The 17072-nt window shown below is 54.5% G+C and overlaps 1 protein-coding gene across 2 annotated transcripts in view; it reads left to right on the top strand.

Moving 5' to 3' along the window:
* Nucleotides 1-7726: 7726 nt before the first annotated feature.
* The window catches only part of ENG (endoglin), a 31543-nt gene continuing 22197 nt past the window's right edge, over nucleotides 7727-17072 (top strand). The window contains exons 1-2 of one of the 2 annotated variants that reach the window (XM_082695632.1): nucleotides 7727-8193; nucleotides 16856-16998. In XM_082695632.1, the coding sequence (XP_082551758.1) occupies nucleotides 8127-8193; nucleotides 16856-16998 (210 nt within the window). In that variant the 5' untranslated portion in view covers nucleotides 7727-8126. The remainder of the gene's footprint in view (nucleotides 8194-16855; nucleotides 16999-17072) is intronic. The other variant, XM_082695633.1, reaches the window with a different exon arrangement.

Here is a 17072-nt window from a genome sequence, read left to right as displayed (position 1 = left end):
GAGAACCTAAGGCTGACCCAAACTCCTGTTCGCCACAGAATCACCTTGTCCACTTAAATAAACAAGTTGGAAACTTGAAAAAGCAAAAAACAACTGAAACACAGAAATGTAAAAGGTCCAGTAACCTCCACCCCATCCTTGCCATCACAGACCTTCCTTCGAGGGTCTCCTTCGTGCAGCCGGTTCCTTGAGGTGGAGCTCTGGAGGGGGCCCTAGGAGTTCACTTCACTGTGACAGAGGTCATGGAAGGGTCGAGGGAACAACTCTGCAGAGCCACAGAGGCCTGTTGGATAGAATACAGGTGAGAGGGGTGCAGGAACAAGAGACAAGCCTAGAGGAGCCAGATTTGTGGGGCCTTGAGTGCCGACCCAAGTATCTAGTCTCTTTCCTAAGGGCAATGGGAGGTTCGGAAAGACTGTTTTTCTTGGGGCGATGGGGGGCAGGCCACCTGGGTGGCTCAGTGGGTTAAGCATCTGAATCTTGATCTCGGCTCAGGTCATGATCTCAGGGCCTTGCTTCAGGCTCAGCACTCAGTGGGGAGCCTGCTTGAGGATTCTCTCTCTCTTTCCCTCTCCCTCTGCCCTTCCACATTTCCCCCACTCTCCCCACCATACTCTCTCTCTCAACTTAAAAAGAAATAAAAGAAGAAAGTTTCTTTTTTTTTTTTTAAAGATTTTATTTATTTATTTGACAGACAGAGATCACAAGTAGGCAGAGAGGCAGGCAGAGAGAGAGAGAAGGAAGCAGGCTCCCTGCTGAGCAGAGAGCCCGATGTGGGACTCGATCCCAGGACCCTGAGATCATGACCTGAGCCAAAGGCAGCGGCTTAACCCACTGAGCCACCCAGGCGCCCCAAGAAGAAACTTTCTTTGATGAGAAACTAAACTTTAATGCAAAATTTCAAACTGAAATTAGAGGAAATAATAGAATGAACCCCCATCAGCCAACATTTAGTAACTGCTGTCATTTCCCTGTATGTCCTTCATTATTGTTTTGATCTTGACCAACTATTTATAGTAGATTACAGATATGAAGAAAAAAACTTCACCCCTCAAGTAGGATTCTACGAAATAAGGACACCTTCCTTCAAAACCACAACTCAGAGTTTCCGTAACACTAAGTTAAACACTAATTTCATAATTTATAATAATCAGCCCACAGGCAATTTTGCCCAATTGTCCCCAAAATGTGTCTTTGTTCAAATCAGGGTACAACCCAGGATCATAGCCACCGCCCCCCCCCCCCCCGTTGCGATATCTGTCAGATCTCTTTCAACCTTAGAATCTTTGTTGTGACAGCTGTCTTGCAGAAAACTTCCAGATTCACCCTTTGCTTCCTCCTGGTGACGTCCAACTTGCTCCTGTCTCCTCTAAATTTCTTGTGAACTGGAAGTTATTTGTAAAGGCTTCATGGATTCAGGCTTAGCCTGTGGGGCAAGAACACCTAAGAAGTGAGGCTCAGGAAGGCCTTTAAACCCAGGCAGGGGGCCAGAGCTGCGGCGTGTCCGGCCTACCAGGGCACTCAAGGCCTGTGTAAAAAGCTGATGCTGCTTCTGCAGAGCTGCCCTGGCCGCCGAGGGCTGGGCTGCTGGTCCCCGGCCCACACTTTGGGTAGCTCAGGGAGAGCCAGCTCAGCAGATGCCTGGCTTCTGGGAGTGGGGAGGAGGGGGAGTCTCTGGGGTCAGCCAACGCCTGCTCCTCCACTTGTGTGGGCTGGGAGGTGGGCGTGGCACTGGGACCAGGCAGGAGCCCATCGCAATTGTCACACTCTTGACGTCTCTAGCGATGCTCCAGGCAAAGCCTTATCCCAAAGTTGCCGGAACATTCTGACCAGCCAGAGACCTCAGGATCTCAGAGAGAGAGAGAGTGCTCTGCGGGGGTGGTGGCCTCAGATGCCTCCCCCCCCCACCCGACAACGGACTGCGCCCCTAAGTCTTGGCCTCGAGGGCCCTGAGGGCCTGGCCGGAGGCGCTGAAGTGGGAGAGGAAGGAAGCAGGGAGCAGAGGAGGCCAAGGCTGCCGCCTCCCAGCCTGGAGAGGGGCCTCGAGTAAACAGGAAGGCCTGGCGGCTCCGCAGTGGGGGGGCTTCTGAGGGGTGTGGGCCAGGGCCCTACTGTGCATGTGCAGACTGTGAGCACAGGGCTTCCTCACGGGTAAAGCTGACCCAGAGAGGTTGTGTGACTTGCCTCAGGCCACACAGCAAGGCAGGGGCACGGGGCTAGACCCTCACCTCCCTCTCCAGCTTCTGCCCTCTTCCTAGGGTTCTAGTGCAGGGTCTCCCTGCCACTGTTGCCCTCCATGGTTCGTGGAATGCTGGGCGAGTCTCTTCCCTTTGCAGGCCTCAGCTTTCTTTCTATGAACTTCGAGCCTTACAACATAGAGGTTCTAGAATCCTAACCCAGTGGAATTCTTGTGTCTCCTGGGTGGTCCTTGTGGGTTCTTTGCACCTTGGGGAGTGGGTTTCAGCAAAAAGGCCAACATTTGGGAGGCAGCGGGTACCTAGACCTGTCCTTGGGGAACAAGGAGACTCTGAAGGACTTCTCTCTTCTAGAACAGAGCAGAGCCTGGCGGGACCACTGATCTGGTGACCACCAGGCCCCCTTGGGGAATCATTCCCTCTCATCAGAGGCCCTGTCCTTGGCTTAGCATGCCTCCAACACCCACACTCTGAGGCCTCAGAATCACAACCTGTGCAAGCTTGAGCTGCTAACATTTATACTGACCGAATTCTCAAACACCTCTCACAGGCCAGGTGCTGTTTGAAGTGATGGGGTTGGGGCAGCAAAGCAGGATCTTTGTCCTCATGGAACTTCTGTTCTAGAGAGGGAGACAGACCAAAAAAAAAAAAAAAAAACTATATAGAATGTGTCAGATAGAGACCAATTGGTGGTGTGGGGAGGGGCCTATTTTAAATGCAATGGTCAGCCAAGTCCTCACTGACCCTGCGACTTTGCATGGTGACTTAAAGCCCTGTGGTTATCTAGGGGGAGAGTGTTTCAGGAAGTGGGAATAGCAAGTGCAAAGGCCCTGAGGTGAGTTTGGATTTGGCACATTCTAGGAGGCCAGTGTGGCTGTAGTGTGGGGAGCAAGGGGGAGCAGAGCAAAAGACGAGGTTGGAGAGGGGACAGGGGAAGCCTCGCTGGCCATTTGAGGAGCTTTGGCTTTTATACGGAACAAGATGTTGACCCAAGATAGGTGCTGAGCAGGAGGGATGAAACTTGGCTTAACTTCAACAGCCACCCCCCTTTACTGTGTGCCGAATGGGCTGGGAGAAGGGTGGCAGCAAGGGAACTCCCTAAGGAGGTGACCACAATATTCTAGGGGGTGCTTCTGGTGACCAGGGTGGTAGCTGGGCGGTGGGTGGGAACCCCACAAACACTGGAAAACTGGGAAAGCCACTGACAAGATTCTGTGTCGATTGGAGGAGGGGTTATGGGAGTCAAGGTCAACCTCAAGGCTTGAGCGATGAGAGGAGGGATCCGTCACGGTCTGAGAAGGAGACCCTGAGGCGGGAGCAGTTGGCACAGAAGGGACAGAACGTGGTGCAGGTCCCATGAAGCCTGAGCTGCTTATGTTACACCCAGGAGCCTGGAATCAGGGGGAGAGTAGAAAGCTGGGAGCCATCAGTATCCATAGATGGCACTTAAAGCCATTTGTCTGGATGAGGTCACCCAGAACAGCACTTGTCAAAATTAATGTGCACACGGATGCCCTGGGGATCTTGATAAAATGCAGGTTCTGAGTCAGCAGGTCTGGGGCAGGGCCGGAGAGAAGCTCTCGGGAGATGCTAAGACCACATTTGGAGTAGCAGGGAGCTAAGGCATCATATTTTATGGCTGAGACCTGCCGTGGGTGATGAAACCGATAGAGCGGCTTGTGATTCGTATTTGAAAGGAAATGAGACGAGATGGATACACATCGTAAGGGTATATGTGTTCACAAAACACTGTGATTGTTTGAGCCTGAGTCCCAGGTTCATGCTGGGACACAAGGTCATGGTCCCAAAGGTTTGCGAAAACCTGACCTGGGTATGAGAAAACAGAGAAGGGAAGAGGCCCAGGGGTCAAGCCTGGGAGGATGAGGAGGAATGAGTAAGGAGGCAGATAAGGTGACCAGGGAGGTGGGAAGAACAACAACATGGAATGTTCTGGAAGCTAAAGGAGGAAATACGGGCCAGACCTGAATTACCCTCTGCTTCTCCCCAGACCTGTTGTCGTGCACCCTTGAGTCTCAGTTTCTTGCACTGTAAAATGGACCCATGACAGTCTCAGCCCAGTAGGTGGCTGTAAGTTGGCACCTGGCACGGGGCTGGACAAGCTTGTCAATGGTGAAGTGATTCCAATTCTTTTCCTGGGCTTCAAGCTTCTCCAGGCCTGCAGGCTGTCCTCCCATGGTGCTGATGAAGAAAGATGAGATCCAGCACGTAGAAAGGTCTTGCCTAAGGCTGTCTGAGACAGAGCCTGGTACCCTGACTCCCACTGCCGTGCTCTCGGCCCCATGTACCCACTTTCTCCGTTGTCCTTGTGGGTTTGGCCCTGATGTCCTCAGCAGCCCTTGGCTCCAGGCCGGTGCTGGAGACAGACAGCCGCCTGGGGGGCTCCCCGGGGACTGCCTAAAATTCCTCCTGTGGCTTGTGGCCAGGGTAGACGTGCTCTGTCCCTTCCTGCAGCCCTGGCCTTCCCAGCCAGTCAGGAGGAGGAAGGAGCAGAATTTGTGCACCTGCCCACTGTGGGGTCGTGGCACAGGGACCTGGCCATTGGCCACATGTCTCCTTGGCGTGTGGCGAGGCGGCACCTGAAAACATTTGTATCAGTCAGAGCCCCAGCAGGAAACAGATGGCACGCTCCATTGGGATAATTTGAGAATTTAATGAAGGGTCTGTTTACCCAGGTGTGGACAAAGGGGGGGGTGCAGTGTTGGGGAAACCACAAGGGAGAGCAGTGTGAGCCATGACCACCTTTGGCCCAGAGAGGGCCTGGTCAGGACTGTGGCCTTCAGTGGAGGGAGGCTACTGATTTGCACTGATTCTGCAGGGAAAGACCCTGAGAAATGAAACCCCCCCCCCACTCCCTGTGATCTGTGCAGGGCTGAGGGGGCTGAGGGGTTGAGAGGGATGAGACGCTGCAGACGTGTCCATCGAGATGGAGATGGAAGATGGCTAACCCAAGGTCTGTCCCCTGCTGTGAGACGATATGACCATCAAGCTTCCCAGGGACAGGCGACCCAGTGGAGAACTGGTCTCTTCTACTGGGGAAGAGGAGTAAGACCTGCTTCTTTGTACCTCAGTTGCCCTGTGACCTCCATGGCCCCCACCCCTGCCTTATCTTCTTGGGTACTTCGTGCTTTCAATAAATAGATCTTAAGGCGGGAAGCGTCCTGGGCTCTGTGCTGGGGCCGCAGCGGTGCAGACGTGTCAAAGTCCCCCTCGAGGGGCGTCTAGTCAGTGGAGAGACTCACACAGGCTAGAGTGTCGGGGGCGGGGGCAGGTGACCTCGTCTCCACAGCTGGGGGGTCCCAGTCTCTTCCATCCGCCACAAGGTCTCCGGAGTCAGGGTTCCAGGCCCTCCTTCAACTGCCTGTAGGTCTTTCTATCCCCTGGAAGTTTCCTGAAAGTTCTTCCATGGGTCTGCCTGTAGCTTCTCCTGTTTTCTAGAGAATCCAGTGGGTCTGGTTTAGAACGTGCCTGGGGATGGATTGTGCAGCCTGGGGGGAAGTGGGAAGGAGGAAGTTTTGGGGCAAGCCTCCCATGGGCTTCCTGCTCTGGCCCTGGATTCCCCTTACCCTGTGACACCCACAGCCACGGCGACATGGGTCTTCTCCACAGTTAGCAGAAAAGGAGGGGAGCTTGGAGTCACACGGCCCTGAGGTCTCTGCTTTCCCACTGGGGGCGGGGGGGGGGTGTCACATAAACTTCAGGGAGTCTTGGGTTCCTCCTCTTTAAATGTTTAACATCACTGGGCTCCAGGGGTGGCTGTGAGGATCCAGAGCTGATAAGGGGACCGCCTAGGGCGGAGCCTGGTGCACTGGGGAGTTCAGCCCCAGGGGCTGGATTAACTGTCCCTGGGGTACAGACCCTGTTCTGAGGGCCTTGGGGGAAGCCTCACAGCCCCCTCCGTCATCCCTGCCCTCGGACTGGGGGCACCGACCTCCCCATCTCTGCGCCCATGGGAACAGGCCAAGGGGCTACTCCTCCCACGACGGCCCCCTCCTCCCCATCACAGCCTTCCTGCTTGGTGGAGGGGGTCTCCCTTGACCCCACATGCATGCCTGGCCAGGCAGCTCCAGGGCTGGGCCACGAACCTTCCCCCAATCCCCACCCAAGAAGCCACGCCCGCCCTTCCCACCCCTTCTCCGCTCCTGCACAGACAGACATACTTGTCCTCCGTTCCCTCCAGAGGCACCCAGGGCTCCTGCCTTCTCCTCTCTCCCTGGGCCTCTATTACTCCATCTCTGACCCAGGACAAGGATAAAGGGAAGGGCCTCCTGGCTCCATCCCGTCTGTGGGTCCTACCAGCACATCACATGATCTGTCTTCTCAAAGCCAGCCCCTTCTGCTCCAGAACCCTCCATGATAGCCCCTGGCCTTCATTCTAGGTGTCCCTCCAGAGCCAGGCAAGAGTCTGCCCCTCCAGGCTTCTTGTCCCCAGCACACCTCCTGCATGTCCCACAGTGGTCGGACTTCCTGCCTCCCCACCGTCGCTGGGGCTGGTCCCCTGCCCAACGGACCTTCTTTACCCACTTCTTCTATGCCTGTCCCCTACCTCACCCTGTCCTTCAGACACCAGGCAGCTTAGGCTGCTTCCTCTGAACTCCCTTGGCCTGACCCTAGGTGCTACTTCGGGACCAACATCACGGTGGGCACACAGTTGGCACTTACTGTTTGCAGAATGAACAAGGGACAGTTCGGCCATTGTCTCCCAGGCTGAGGGAGCACTGATGGTGGGAGTGTTTCCTGTGCCAGGGCCAAGTTCAGCGTCATAGTGCCCAGACCTCCCCAGATCTCACAGCAGCCTGGCCAGGAAGGCACCATTGTGCCCTCTTTACAAACACGGTGACCGAATGTTGTAGAACCTTGTTTGAGGACTTGTGGCTCAGAACAAGGAGAGCAGGGCTTTGAACCCAGGGCCACCTGACTTCGGAAAGACCGTTAGAGAGTCCCGCTTTCATTTGGGGCTGTCTTTTTTCCCTGGAGGATTTTCCACCCATGGAGGAAGCAGGCCTGATGTTCCCCTGCTCTCCCTGGGCCCTGAGAACTCAGCCCCAGCTGCCACTTGGGAGTGTTCTTTCCCTATCCCGGGCCTCAGTTTCCCTGCCTGCAAAGCAAGGAATGACGAGCCAGTGTCAGGCTTACGTAAGCCACTTTTGGTGCCTCATGACACCTGTTCGAATCCCAACTCCACCATCTTTGGGGACCAGTTATCTCTCTGCACCAGGCCTCTGTTTTCTCATCTGCAAAATGGGAACAACTGAGCTCAAGGGGCTATGAGCTCCAGCTGAGCCTCCTTGGTCAGGGCCTCTAAAAGGGCTCCTTGTTAGGGTGATTGTTTTCAGCTGCCCCCGGGGGGCTGCCGGATGAGCCTCACCAGCTGGCCCTGGAGAGGGTGGGATGGGAGAGTGGGGTGCGTGGGGAGCCGAGCCTGGAGCCTGGGCCCTCCCACCCAACTGCTTCCCCCCCACACAGGGCCCCCCACCCAGCGACAAAGCCGTGGCACTTCCTCTCCCCGCCTGGCAGGCTGCCTGGGCCAGCCCCTTCTCTAAGGAAGCGCATTTCCTGCCTCCCCGGGCCGGACTGGATGAGCCGGGAGCTCCCCACCGCTGCCGGTCATACCCCAGCCTCCATCCGCATCCCTGGGCCAGGACTGCTGCCACAGCCGCCATCCGCAGGAGCCCGGCACCCCCTCCCCGCTCACCCTTCGGCCAGCGACCCCTGGCCCGGCCCTGCGCCCCTGTGCCCACTTCTCCTGACCCCTCGGCCGCCACCTCAGAAGGCTGGAGCAGGGACGCCGTCGCTCCGGCCGCCTGTTCCCCTTGGGTCCCTGTTCGCGCCCACGCCAGCCCCCACGCCCGCCCGCAGCCCTGCCTCTGGACACCGGATAAGGCCCAGCGCACAGAGCCCTTGGTGGACAGCATGGACCGCCGCACGCTGCCCCCGGTCGTTGCCCTGCTGCTGGCCGTCTGCAGCCTCAGGCCCACAAGTAGGTGTCCAGGGACCCTGGGGCCGGGGGGCGGGGGGGGGGGCGGGCGGCGGCGGCGGTGAGATTTGGCCCCAAGTGTCCCCGGCCTCTAACCTGGTCCTGACCTTATGCCCAGTGGGGCTGTCCTAGGGGGTCTGGACAGCCCAGTGTGGACACCATAGGGTGACCAACCCTCCCGGTTTGACAAGACAAAGAACTTTTAGCCCTAACCGTCTCAAGCAAACGGGTGTGAGTTATTTGCCTCAGCCCCGGCCTCTGGCGTCTGCCCTCCTAGCTCTGTCCAGTTTCTCCCCAGGAAGCCCATGTCCTAGAGTGCTGTGCAGCCCTGGGAGGGTCTCCTGCCCTCTCTGAGCCTTAAGGTTCCCATCTGAGGAACCTGTGGGGAGGAGGGTGTGTGGATTCACAGTCAGCACTAGGGCTCTTGGTTCAAATCTCACATGGCTGCTTCCTGGCGGTGTGATGTTGGGGGATGGCCTTCGGCCGCTGAGCACAGTGGGGATGGGGACAGAATTCCTCTGGGGCTGTTGGAGGGGGCAGCGTGCTTGTAGAGAGAGCTCGGAGCAGGCTGGAGGATTCTGTGTTATTATTGCGGCTTTATGTTCAGCTTTAAGGTCCTGCCTCTCACCACCCCAGGGCCTGTGAGCGGCCCCCAGAACACTCTTGAACTTAGCACTCTCTCTCTGCCTCTACTTACCCTCTGTTCCTCAAGATGCGGCAGGGTGGGGACACAGGCCCAGACTAAGTGTTCTGCGGGGACGGCTCAGCCTGGGGGCTTTTCTAGATGGTCCTGGCTCTGTGGCCTTCTGACACTGACCAGAGAGGCTGTGAGGAGCTGGGGACACCCAGACCTCCATCCTACTCATTTGGGCCTTGCCGTGTCCGCCCCTCACCTACCTGAAGCCACAGGACAGTCCTATGGGCTCTCCTTCACCCACGGCATATCCAGAAACTCCCTAAAGGATCTGGGGTTGGCGGTGGGAAGAGAACAGCCGAGGCCACCTCCCTACCTGATCCCACCTTGTGGCATTTTAAAGTCCCCAGTCCTTTGGTCTCTAAACCCCTACTTCACAGCTCACAGGAAACTGTCACAGCTACTAAATAACCTAGCACAGATTTGACCCTAGACTTGTGGCTCCTAACCACGTGTAATAAGTATGCACTACCACCACCCCCGCCCAATATAGCTCCCAGCAACCCTGCAAGATGGCTGCCTCCATCTCCCCATTTTCCAGGAGAGGAAGTGGAGGCCGTGACCTGCCAAGTTCACACAGGCCAGACAGAAACCCACCTGAGCTCCATGATAGGCCTCCAGGCCACCCTGTCTTTCTCTCACCGCTGCCACGTTGCTAGCTTGATAATACTGTCCTCTCATCATTCGAGAAAGATCCATGTAGATCTTCAAGGCCTGTTTTTCTAGGATGGAAGGCAGCGGTGTGCTGGCAAATCGTGAACAAGGAGGTGGAGGGCGCTGGGGATGGTGTTTGTTAATGTCCAGGGTGTGAATATTCCTCTATGGTCGATTTCAAGCTACCGCCTCAGCAAGACTGCAGGTGGGATGCGGCGACCCCAGCACTTTGTCCGATATTTTTTACCACATTGACGCAACAGACATTTGACCTCCAGAGCATAGATTATAGTAAAGTGTAGTAAAATAATTAGGAAGTGATGAGTTGGAATATTTATTACCATTTTTAAAATATTTCTTTTTAAGCTTATACAATTAAATTTTTTTTAAGATTTTTAATCAGGGTGTCTGGGTGGCTCAGTCGTTGAGCATCTGCCTTCGGCTCAGGTCATGATCCGAGGGTCCTGGGATCGAGGCCTGCATCGGGCACTCTGCTCAGCGGGAAGCCTGCTTCTCCCTCTCCCACTCCCCCCGCTTGTGTTCCCTTTCTCACTGTGTCTCTCTCTGTCAAATAAAAAAATAAAATCTTTTTTTAAAAAGTTATTTTTAAGTAGTCTGTACACCCAATGTGGGGCTCGAACATACAACCTTAAGGTTAAGAGTCTTATGTTCCACTGAGCCAGCCAAGCACTCACAGATTTAATTTTTTTTTAAGAGATGTTATTTATTTGTTAGATCATGAGCAGGTGAAGGGGCAGAGGGAGAGGGAGAAGCAGACTCCCCACTGAGCAGGGAACCCAACATGGGGCTCAATCCCAGGACCCTGGGGTCTTGACCCGAGCCTAAGCAGATGCTTAACCTACTGAGCCACCCAGGTGCTCCCCAAAATTTAGTTTTTTTTTTTTTGTTTTGTTTTTTTTTTTTTAATTTATTTATCAGAGAGAGAGAAGGGGAGAGAGCGAGCACAAGCAGACAGAATGGCAGGCAGAGGCAGAGGGAGAAGCAGGCTCCCCGCTGAGCAAGGAGCCCATGTGGGACTCGATCCCAGGACGCTGGGATCATGACCTGAGCCGAAGGCAGCTGCTTAACCAACTGAGCCACCCAGGCGTCCCCCAAAATTTAGTTTTTAATACTGTTTGTGTTTAACAGCCAGTTGGAAAAATTAATAATTTATTCATCTGCCCCTGGAAGTTGGTACCAGTACCCCAGTGATCATAGGGTTCAAGGGCATTCCAAACCATCCAGCCCAATTCTTTGATAGTCTGGGAAACTGAGGCTCGTGGAGGGCAGGCAATGTGGAACTCAGATCTCCACGCCAGGGGATGGGGTAGGAGTGACCCTCACATCCTCAAACAGGACTGAGAAATGGGTCCCAAACAGATCTAAGAATGGGTCCAGCCTTCTGGGAATGCAGTTTGGCAGAATTTTTCAAAACCCTAACTCGTGTATGCCCTCAGCCTTCAGCCCTTTGGCGCTGCTTGTCCAACTCCGTAAAGATCTGTATGGCCCATAGGTACCTGTAACAAAACCCCAACTGGAAACCACCCTAATGTCCATCAGCCTGGACAGCAAATGAATCTGTATTCAATGACATGCAGCCGAAACAGAGAAAAAGCTGAATTTGTGTCTGTTCAACAACAGTGACTCCGTTCGTGTCAGAATAAAATAGTAACCGTGCACGGCACGCTTGGGGACAATCCTGACGTCCCTGATCTCCAGCACAAGCTTTCTCTAGGGAATTCTCTCTAAAAGTGTCTCTAAGACACTTTTTTTTTTGCCACATTGGAATGCTTTTTTTCTCTTTAAAGAACAAACATGTAGATTTTTATAAAGAGCCATTTAGTTATATAGTCACTTCAGTCTACTCCTCAAAGAAAACCGATAAGAAAGGGAAAAAAAATCACTTCCCAAGTTCCTTCATTAATATCAGTATTGTTAGGTGGGTTTCCTACTAGTTTTTGTCCAGCTCTTTTTTTTTTTTTTTTTAAGAATTTACTTATTTATTTGTCAGAGAGCATAAGCAGGGGCAGCAGCAGACTCCTTGCTGAGCAGGGAGCCCAATGTGGAACTTGATCCCATGACCGTGGGATCACCACCTGTGCCAAGGGCAGACACCCAGTTGACTGAGGTGTCCCTTTTGTCTAGCTCTTGAAGGTAGTTTTAAGGAAGATGGATCAACATTTGGGAGACTTGGGCACCCTTCTTTTGACCCAGAAGGTTTCTATGTTGTCATGTAGACCCCATAACCGTCCCTTTGTGGTTCCAGAATATTCTTTCTCTTCGATGTGCCATCCTGTCATTTGTCTAACGAATCCCTAATTGTTGAAAATATAGGTGATTCCCCCGTTGAGGCTAGTTATAAATACCACCGCCGTGCACGTTTTTGGTACATGCACCTCTTCCTGTATTTTGGAGCATTTCACTTGGACAGAGTCCCAGAAAGAGGGTGGGTGCTGGGATTTGAGGCCCGTGTCGGGTGGCTGGGACCAAAGTGTGGAGAAGCCTTTGCTAGAAGATGGGGCAGAGGCAGGACTTGGAACCTGGTGCTGCCCACCACCTGTGTGGGGATCTGGGCCTCTCCAGACATGGAGCAAGTGACACAGCACAGAGACCACACAGATGCCCATCTCTTAGAGCCCACATTTCAGAGCAGCTTCCCATTTGCCAGGAGATAAAAGAGGAACTGTGTGAGCCAGGAGCAGATGTGTCCCTGGGGACAGTGGGGACATGACCGTTGAGACTGTCTCATCTCAGCCAGACGGAGAGCCCCAGCTCCAGCCCCAGCTCCGGACCCATGCTCCAGGGTTGAGCTGACTTGATACCTGGGACAGGGATGGGGGTGAAGAGACAAACATCCCTGCTGACACTGACCCAGCCCCCACTCTCGGCCCCCGCCCGCTCTAGACCGGATGTGTACCATCAGACTTAACCTTCACAAAAGCCCAGGGATGCAGACATTTCTGTCTCCCCCACCTCACAGCTGAGGAGACTGGGCCACAAGCAGGTGAAGGAATTCTCCCAAGTAACAGCCCAGGAATGAGCAGCTGGGGCTTGCGCCCAGGGTCTAACCACTGCCCCATTCTGCTTGAGGGCAGATGAGGTTTGGTCCCCTTCTTGCCCCGACACTGGTCCTCCCAGCTAGAGTGCCACTGGATCAGTCCCGACGAGAGGACTTTCACAACAAGGCTTTGAAGGTTGAACAGAAATTGACCAAGAGGTGGAGGAAAGGGAGACCATTGGTCTGGGGGAGAGCAAGGCAGCTGCAGGGAATGAGGTGTGTTTGGAGGAAGAGCTTACTTCTCCCAAAGTGGGTGTAAGTTCTCATGAGAGCAGTTGCCAGTCCTGAGTCTTCTCCTGCACCACCAGCCTGCAGAGTCCTGCCCCTGTGTCATCGGACTGACTTTCGCAGCAACTCGATGAGGAAGCTGTTGTGATCACCGTCATCCCCACTGTATGGATAATAACACTGAGGCATGGAAAGGAGGCTGAAAGCTGGCAGAATCAGGATCTGAACCTTGGCATCCATCAGATCACTGCACTATTATTTTTTTTAAGATTTTATTTATTTATTTGAGGCAGAAAGAGAGCACATGAGCAGGGGCAGAGGGAGAGGGAGAAGCAGACTCCCCACTGAGCAGAGAGCCCAAGGTGGGGTTCTATCCTGGGACCCTAGGATTACAACCTGAGCGGATGGCAGATGCTTAACCAGCTGAGCCACCCAGACGCCCGAGATCCCTGCACTTTTTAATCCCATGTTAGGTGGTGGAGCATGGATTTTTTTTTTTTTTTTTAAGATTTTATTTATTTGACTGAGATCCCAATAGGCAGAAAGGCAGTAGAGAGAGAGGAGGAAGCAGGCTCCCTGCTGAGCAGAGAGCCTGATGCGGGGCTCAATCCCAGGACCCTGGGATCATGACCTGAGCCGAAGGCAGAGGCTTTGACCCACTGAGCCACCCAAGCGCCCATGGAGCATGGGTTTGACCCTGTGGGCACTGAGGAGCCACAGGGAAGACTGGAGAAGGAAGCCTTGAGGGCTCTCTTGTAGGTGCACTGAGCTGGAAGCTGGGTCATCTGGGAGGCTAAACTGGGACCCTGAAAGGAGCAAAGTGTGGATGAATAGCTGGGTAATTGAAGAAGAGGAAAAAAACAGAGAAAGCCTGTGGAAAGGCTCTACCCTGGAATTAGGAAGTAATCAGAGCCACTGTGTTCAGAATGCTTACTGGGTACCAGGCAGACACACAGCTACGTGCCAGAGCCGGATTGCCTGGCAGCAAATACAGACCCTGACTCCTAATAGTTGGGCGGCCTTGGGCAAATTCTTGTCCCTCACGGATCTTGTCTCCCCAGGCGTCAAATGGTTATAAGAGCAGCACCCACCCGTAGGGCTGCTGGAAGAACCAAATGAATGAACTCATGTCAAGCCTCAAAACAGTACCTGGCTCTCAGTAAGCGTGATGAAAGCTGTTTTGTAAATGGGGAAACTGAGGCTCAGAGAAGTTAGGCTTTTGCTCAAGGTGACCCTTGTTTTGAGGGGTAGAGCTGGGCTTTGACCCAGGTTGCCTGGCTCTGGTGTTGCTTGACCATTATTCCCTGTGGCCTTTCAAGGTGCTGGGGTGGCCAGGCGGAAATCCCCAAGGTGGCCCTATGCTCCTGGGTGGGGGTGGAGGAGGAAGGGGACAGAGGTGGGGAGGCAGCTCCTAGGTCTCTCATTCGGGGCCGGGTCACCCAGGCCCCTAGCGGCGCCTCCTCCAACCCGGTCCCGGGAGGCCCTGGCGTTTCCCTTGGTGCCAGGGGATTGTTTTCAGCTCTGTCTGGGCCCGCCTCCGGCTCCGGGAGACAGGCCCGGGCGTCATACTCCCTCCTGTCTCCCCATTCTCGTCTGCGGGGTGGGGGCAGCCAGGATTCGAAAAGGCCCCAAAATAAATGGACCTCTTATCTGATCTCCCAGCCTGGCCCGTTATCTGATCATTACATAATGGCCAGGCCCGTGGCCTCTCCCGCTGACGGCATGGAGGAGGTGGCCCCCGGCGGCCCAGGCGATCCAGGAGGAACTGGGGTTCCTGGAAGTCTGGGGAGGGGGGGCAGGGAAAGTCCGAAGGAAAGGAGGAAGGCACTGTGCTCATCTGCAGGCCAGACCCTGGGTCATGTGGAGAGAAGGGGGTCCGAGGCCCAGCCTGGTCAGCCATGCGCTGTGTGACTCTGGCCCATCCTGCCTCTCCGGGCCTCAGTCTCCCCAGCTGTGTAGGAAGGGTTTGGACCAGGTAGCAGCCAAGAAATCTGTGTTCGCTGATAGGGAAAGGGAGAGAGAGGGTGGGGAGCACTGAGGGGTTTCGTGGGTCATCAGGAATTGGGACAACAGGAGATGGTGTCAGCCCTTGCATCTGCTGGGATGAGGGCGTCTGCTGGCCTGGGACACTAGTGACCTCCAAGCCAGAGGTCCCTCACCAGCAGACCGCCCCATCCCCCCACTTCACCCCTACTCCCCTAAGACAGTCCATTCTTCTCCAAGGACTGAAGTCAAATAATTGTGACCCCAAGAATCACCATACGCCCTGTTCTTGCGGAATCCTCCCAACAACCTCCGAGGGTTTTGTGGGTGCTGTCCTCTCAAAGGTGAGGAAACTGAAGCCCAAAGGGGGAAAACTGTTCACCAAAGCCACAGAGCTAGTAAGTGCGGGCCTGAGATTCAAACCCAGGTCGGCCTCGCTCCAGGGACCCTGCTTTGAATCAAACGCCATAGGACACTGGCACTGTGAGCCTTGCACACAGGACAGGACCAGGGCAAGGACTTACAAGGCCTGGAGTCGCCAAACGCCCTTGTCTTGAACTTATCCCTCCCAAAGTGCCGCTGGTGGGTAGCGTGGCGGAGGCTAGGGACGGCCATCTTAAGTCCTTCTCTGACCTCCGGGGGTCCTGAGCCCAGCAAGGCTGGTTTAGGAGAAAAATCTCCAAGGCCTGGGATTCAGAAGAAGCCTCCCTACTCCCTCTTCTGAGCTGGCGACGGCTGGACGTGCTGCCAGCCCCTCCGCGCCCATCTTTGATCTCCAAGAAAACAGGAAGTGAGCGCGACAAGATGGAGACACAAACTTCCAGTCGCCCCTTCTCTGTCCTCCTTCCCTCCTCCGGAGCCCCCCCCTTCCTCGGCACATTCCTTAGGACGAGGTGTAGGGGCCTCATTTCCTCTTCCTCCTCTGCCGGGTCAGGGTGAAATTCCATTCCCTTCCCTCAGGACCTGTGTTTCCGGGCAGCCCAGGAGCAGGCTCCTGTGGCCCAGGCCTCCTCCCACAGCCGCCCTCTGAACCCGGGGCCACCCTTCTGGTTCCCTCCCTCCCTCGGGGCCTGGCGACTCTTAATCCTCCTTGGCCCCATTCCTCCCAGCCGCCTCAAGGCACGGACGGGAAGTTTTCCTCTCCTGATCTTAGCTCTCATCTCCCTTGGGAGCGAACTGGCCAGAGGCTTGGGCGTGTACACCTGTGAGCCCAGCCCCATGGCTAGGGCTGCTGGATGCAGCAAATAAAAATATAGGACACCTGGGGCACCTGGGTGGCTCAGTGGGTTAAAGCCTCTGCCTTTGGCTCAGGTCATGATCCTGGGGTCCTGGGATCGAGCCCCGCATGGGGCTCTCTGCTCCTCGGGGAGTCTGCTTCTGCTCCCCCCTCTCTCTGCCTGCCTCTCTGCCTACTTGTGATCTCTGTCAAGTAAATAAATAAAATCTTTGAAAAAAAAAAAATATCTAGGATATCCCATTCAATTTGAGTGCCAGATAAACAATGAAAAAAATTTCAAGTATAAATATGTCTTTTGTGATAGGATATACTTTCACTTTAAAAAATTAATCGCTTTTTTAGGGCGCCTGGGTGGCTCAGTGGGTTAAGCCGCTGCCTTCGGCTCAGGTCATGATCTCAGGGTCCTGGGATCGAGTCCCGCGTCGGGCTCTCTGCTCAGCGGGGAGCCTGCTTCCTCCTCTCTCTCTCTCTGCCTGCCTCTCTGCCTACTTGTGATCTCTCTGTGTCAAATAAATAAAATCTTAAAAAAAAAATTAATCGCTTTTTTATTTATTCAAATTTAACCCGGTATCCTGCATTTTATCTGTCAACCCTGCCCCTAGTTGCACTGTGACCTCGGGGGGAGACTTTTCCTTCTTGAGCCTTAGTTTCTCCATCTGTGGAATGGACAGAATGATATCCGCCTTGTAGGGTAGCTGTGGGATGCAGAAAACCCTAAGCCAGTGCCAAGTGCTAGGCGTTCAGAATGTGGGAGTGATTGTCACTACCTTATTCTCACCTGGGGCTCTCTCTGGCTGTGTTTCACCAACAGGTCTCGCAGAAACAGTCCATTGTGACCTACAGCCTGTGGATGCCAAGGTGACATACGTTACAAGTCAAGTTTCTAAGGGCTGCGTGGCTCAGGTCCCAAATGCTACCCTTGAAGTTCACGTTCTCTTCCTGGAATCCTCAAGGGTGAGTGCCTGGTGGCATGGTTGGGGTTGGGGTCCCAGAGAAAGATCCAGGGCCATTAAGATGAAGGGAGCCTC

This window comes from Mustela nivalis (assembly GCF_964662115.1).
Source record: "Mustela nivalis genome assembly, chromosome: 13".
NCBI lineage: Eukaryota > Metazoa > Chordata > Mammalia > Carnivora > Mustelidae > Mustela > Mustela nivalis.
This window is presented reverse-complemented; position numbering and strand designations above follow the sequence as displayed.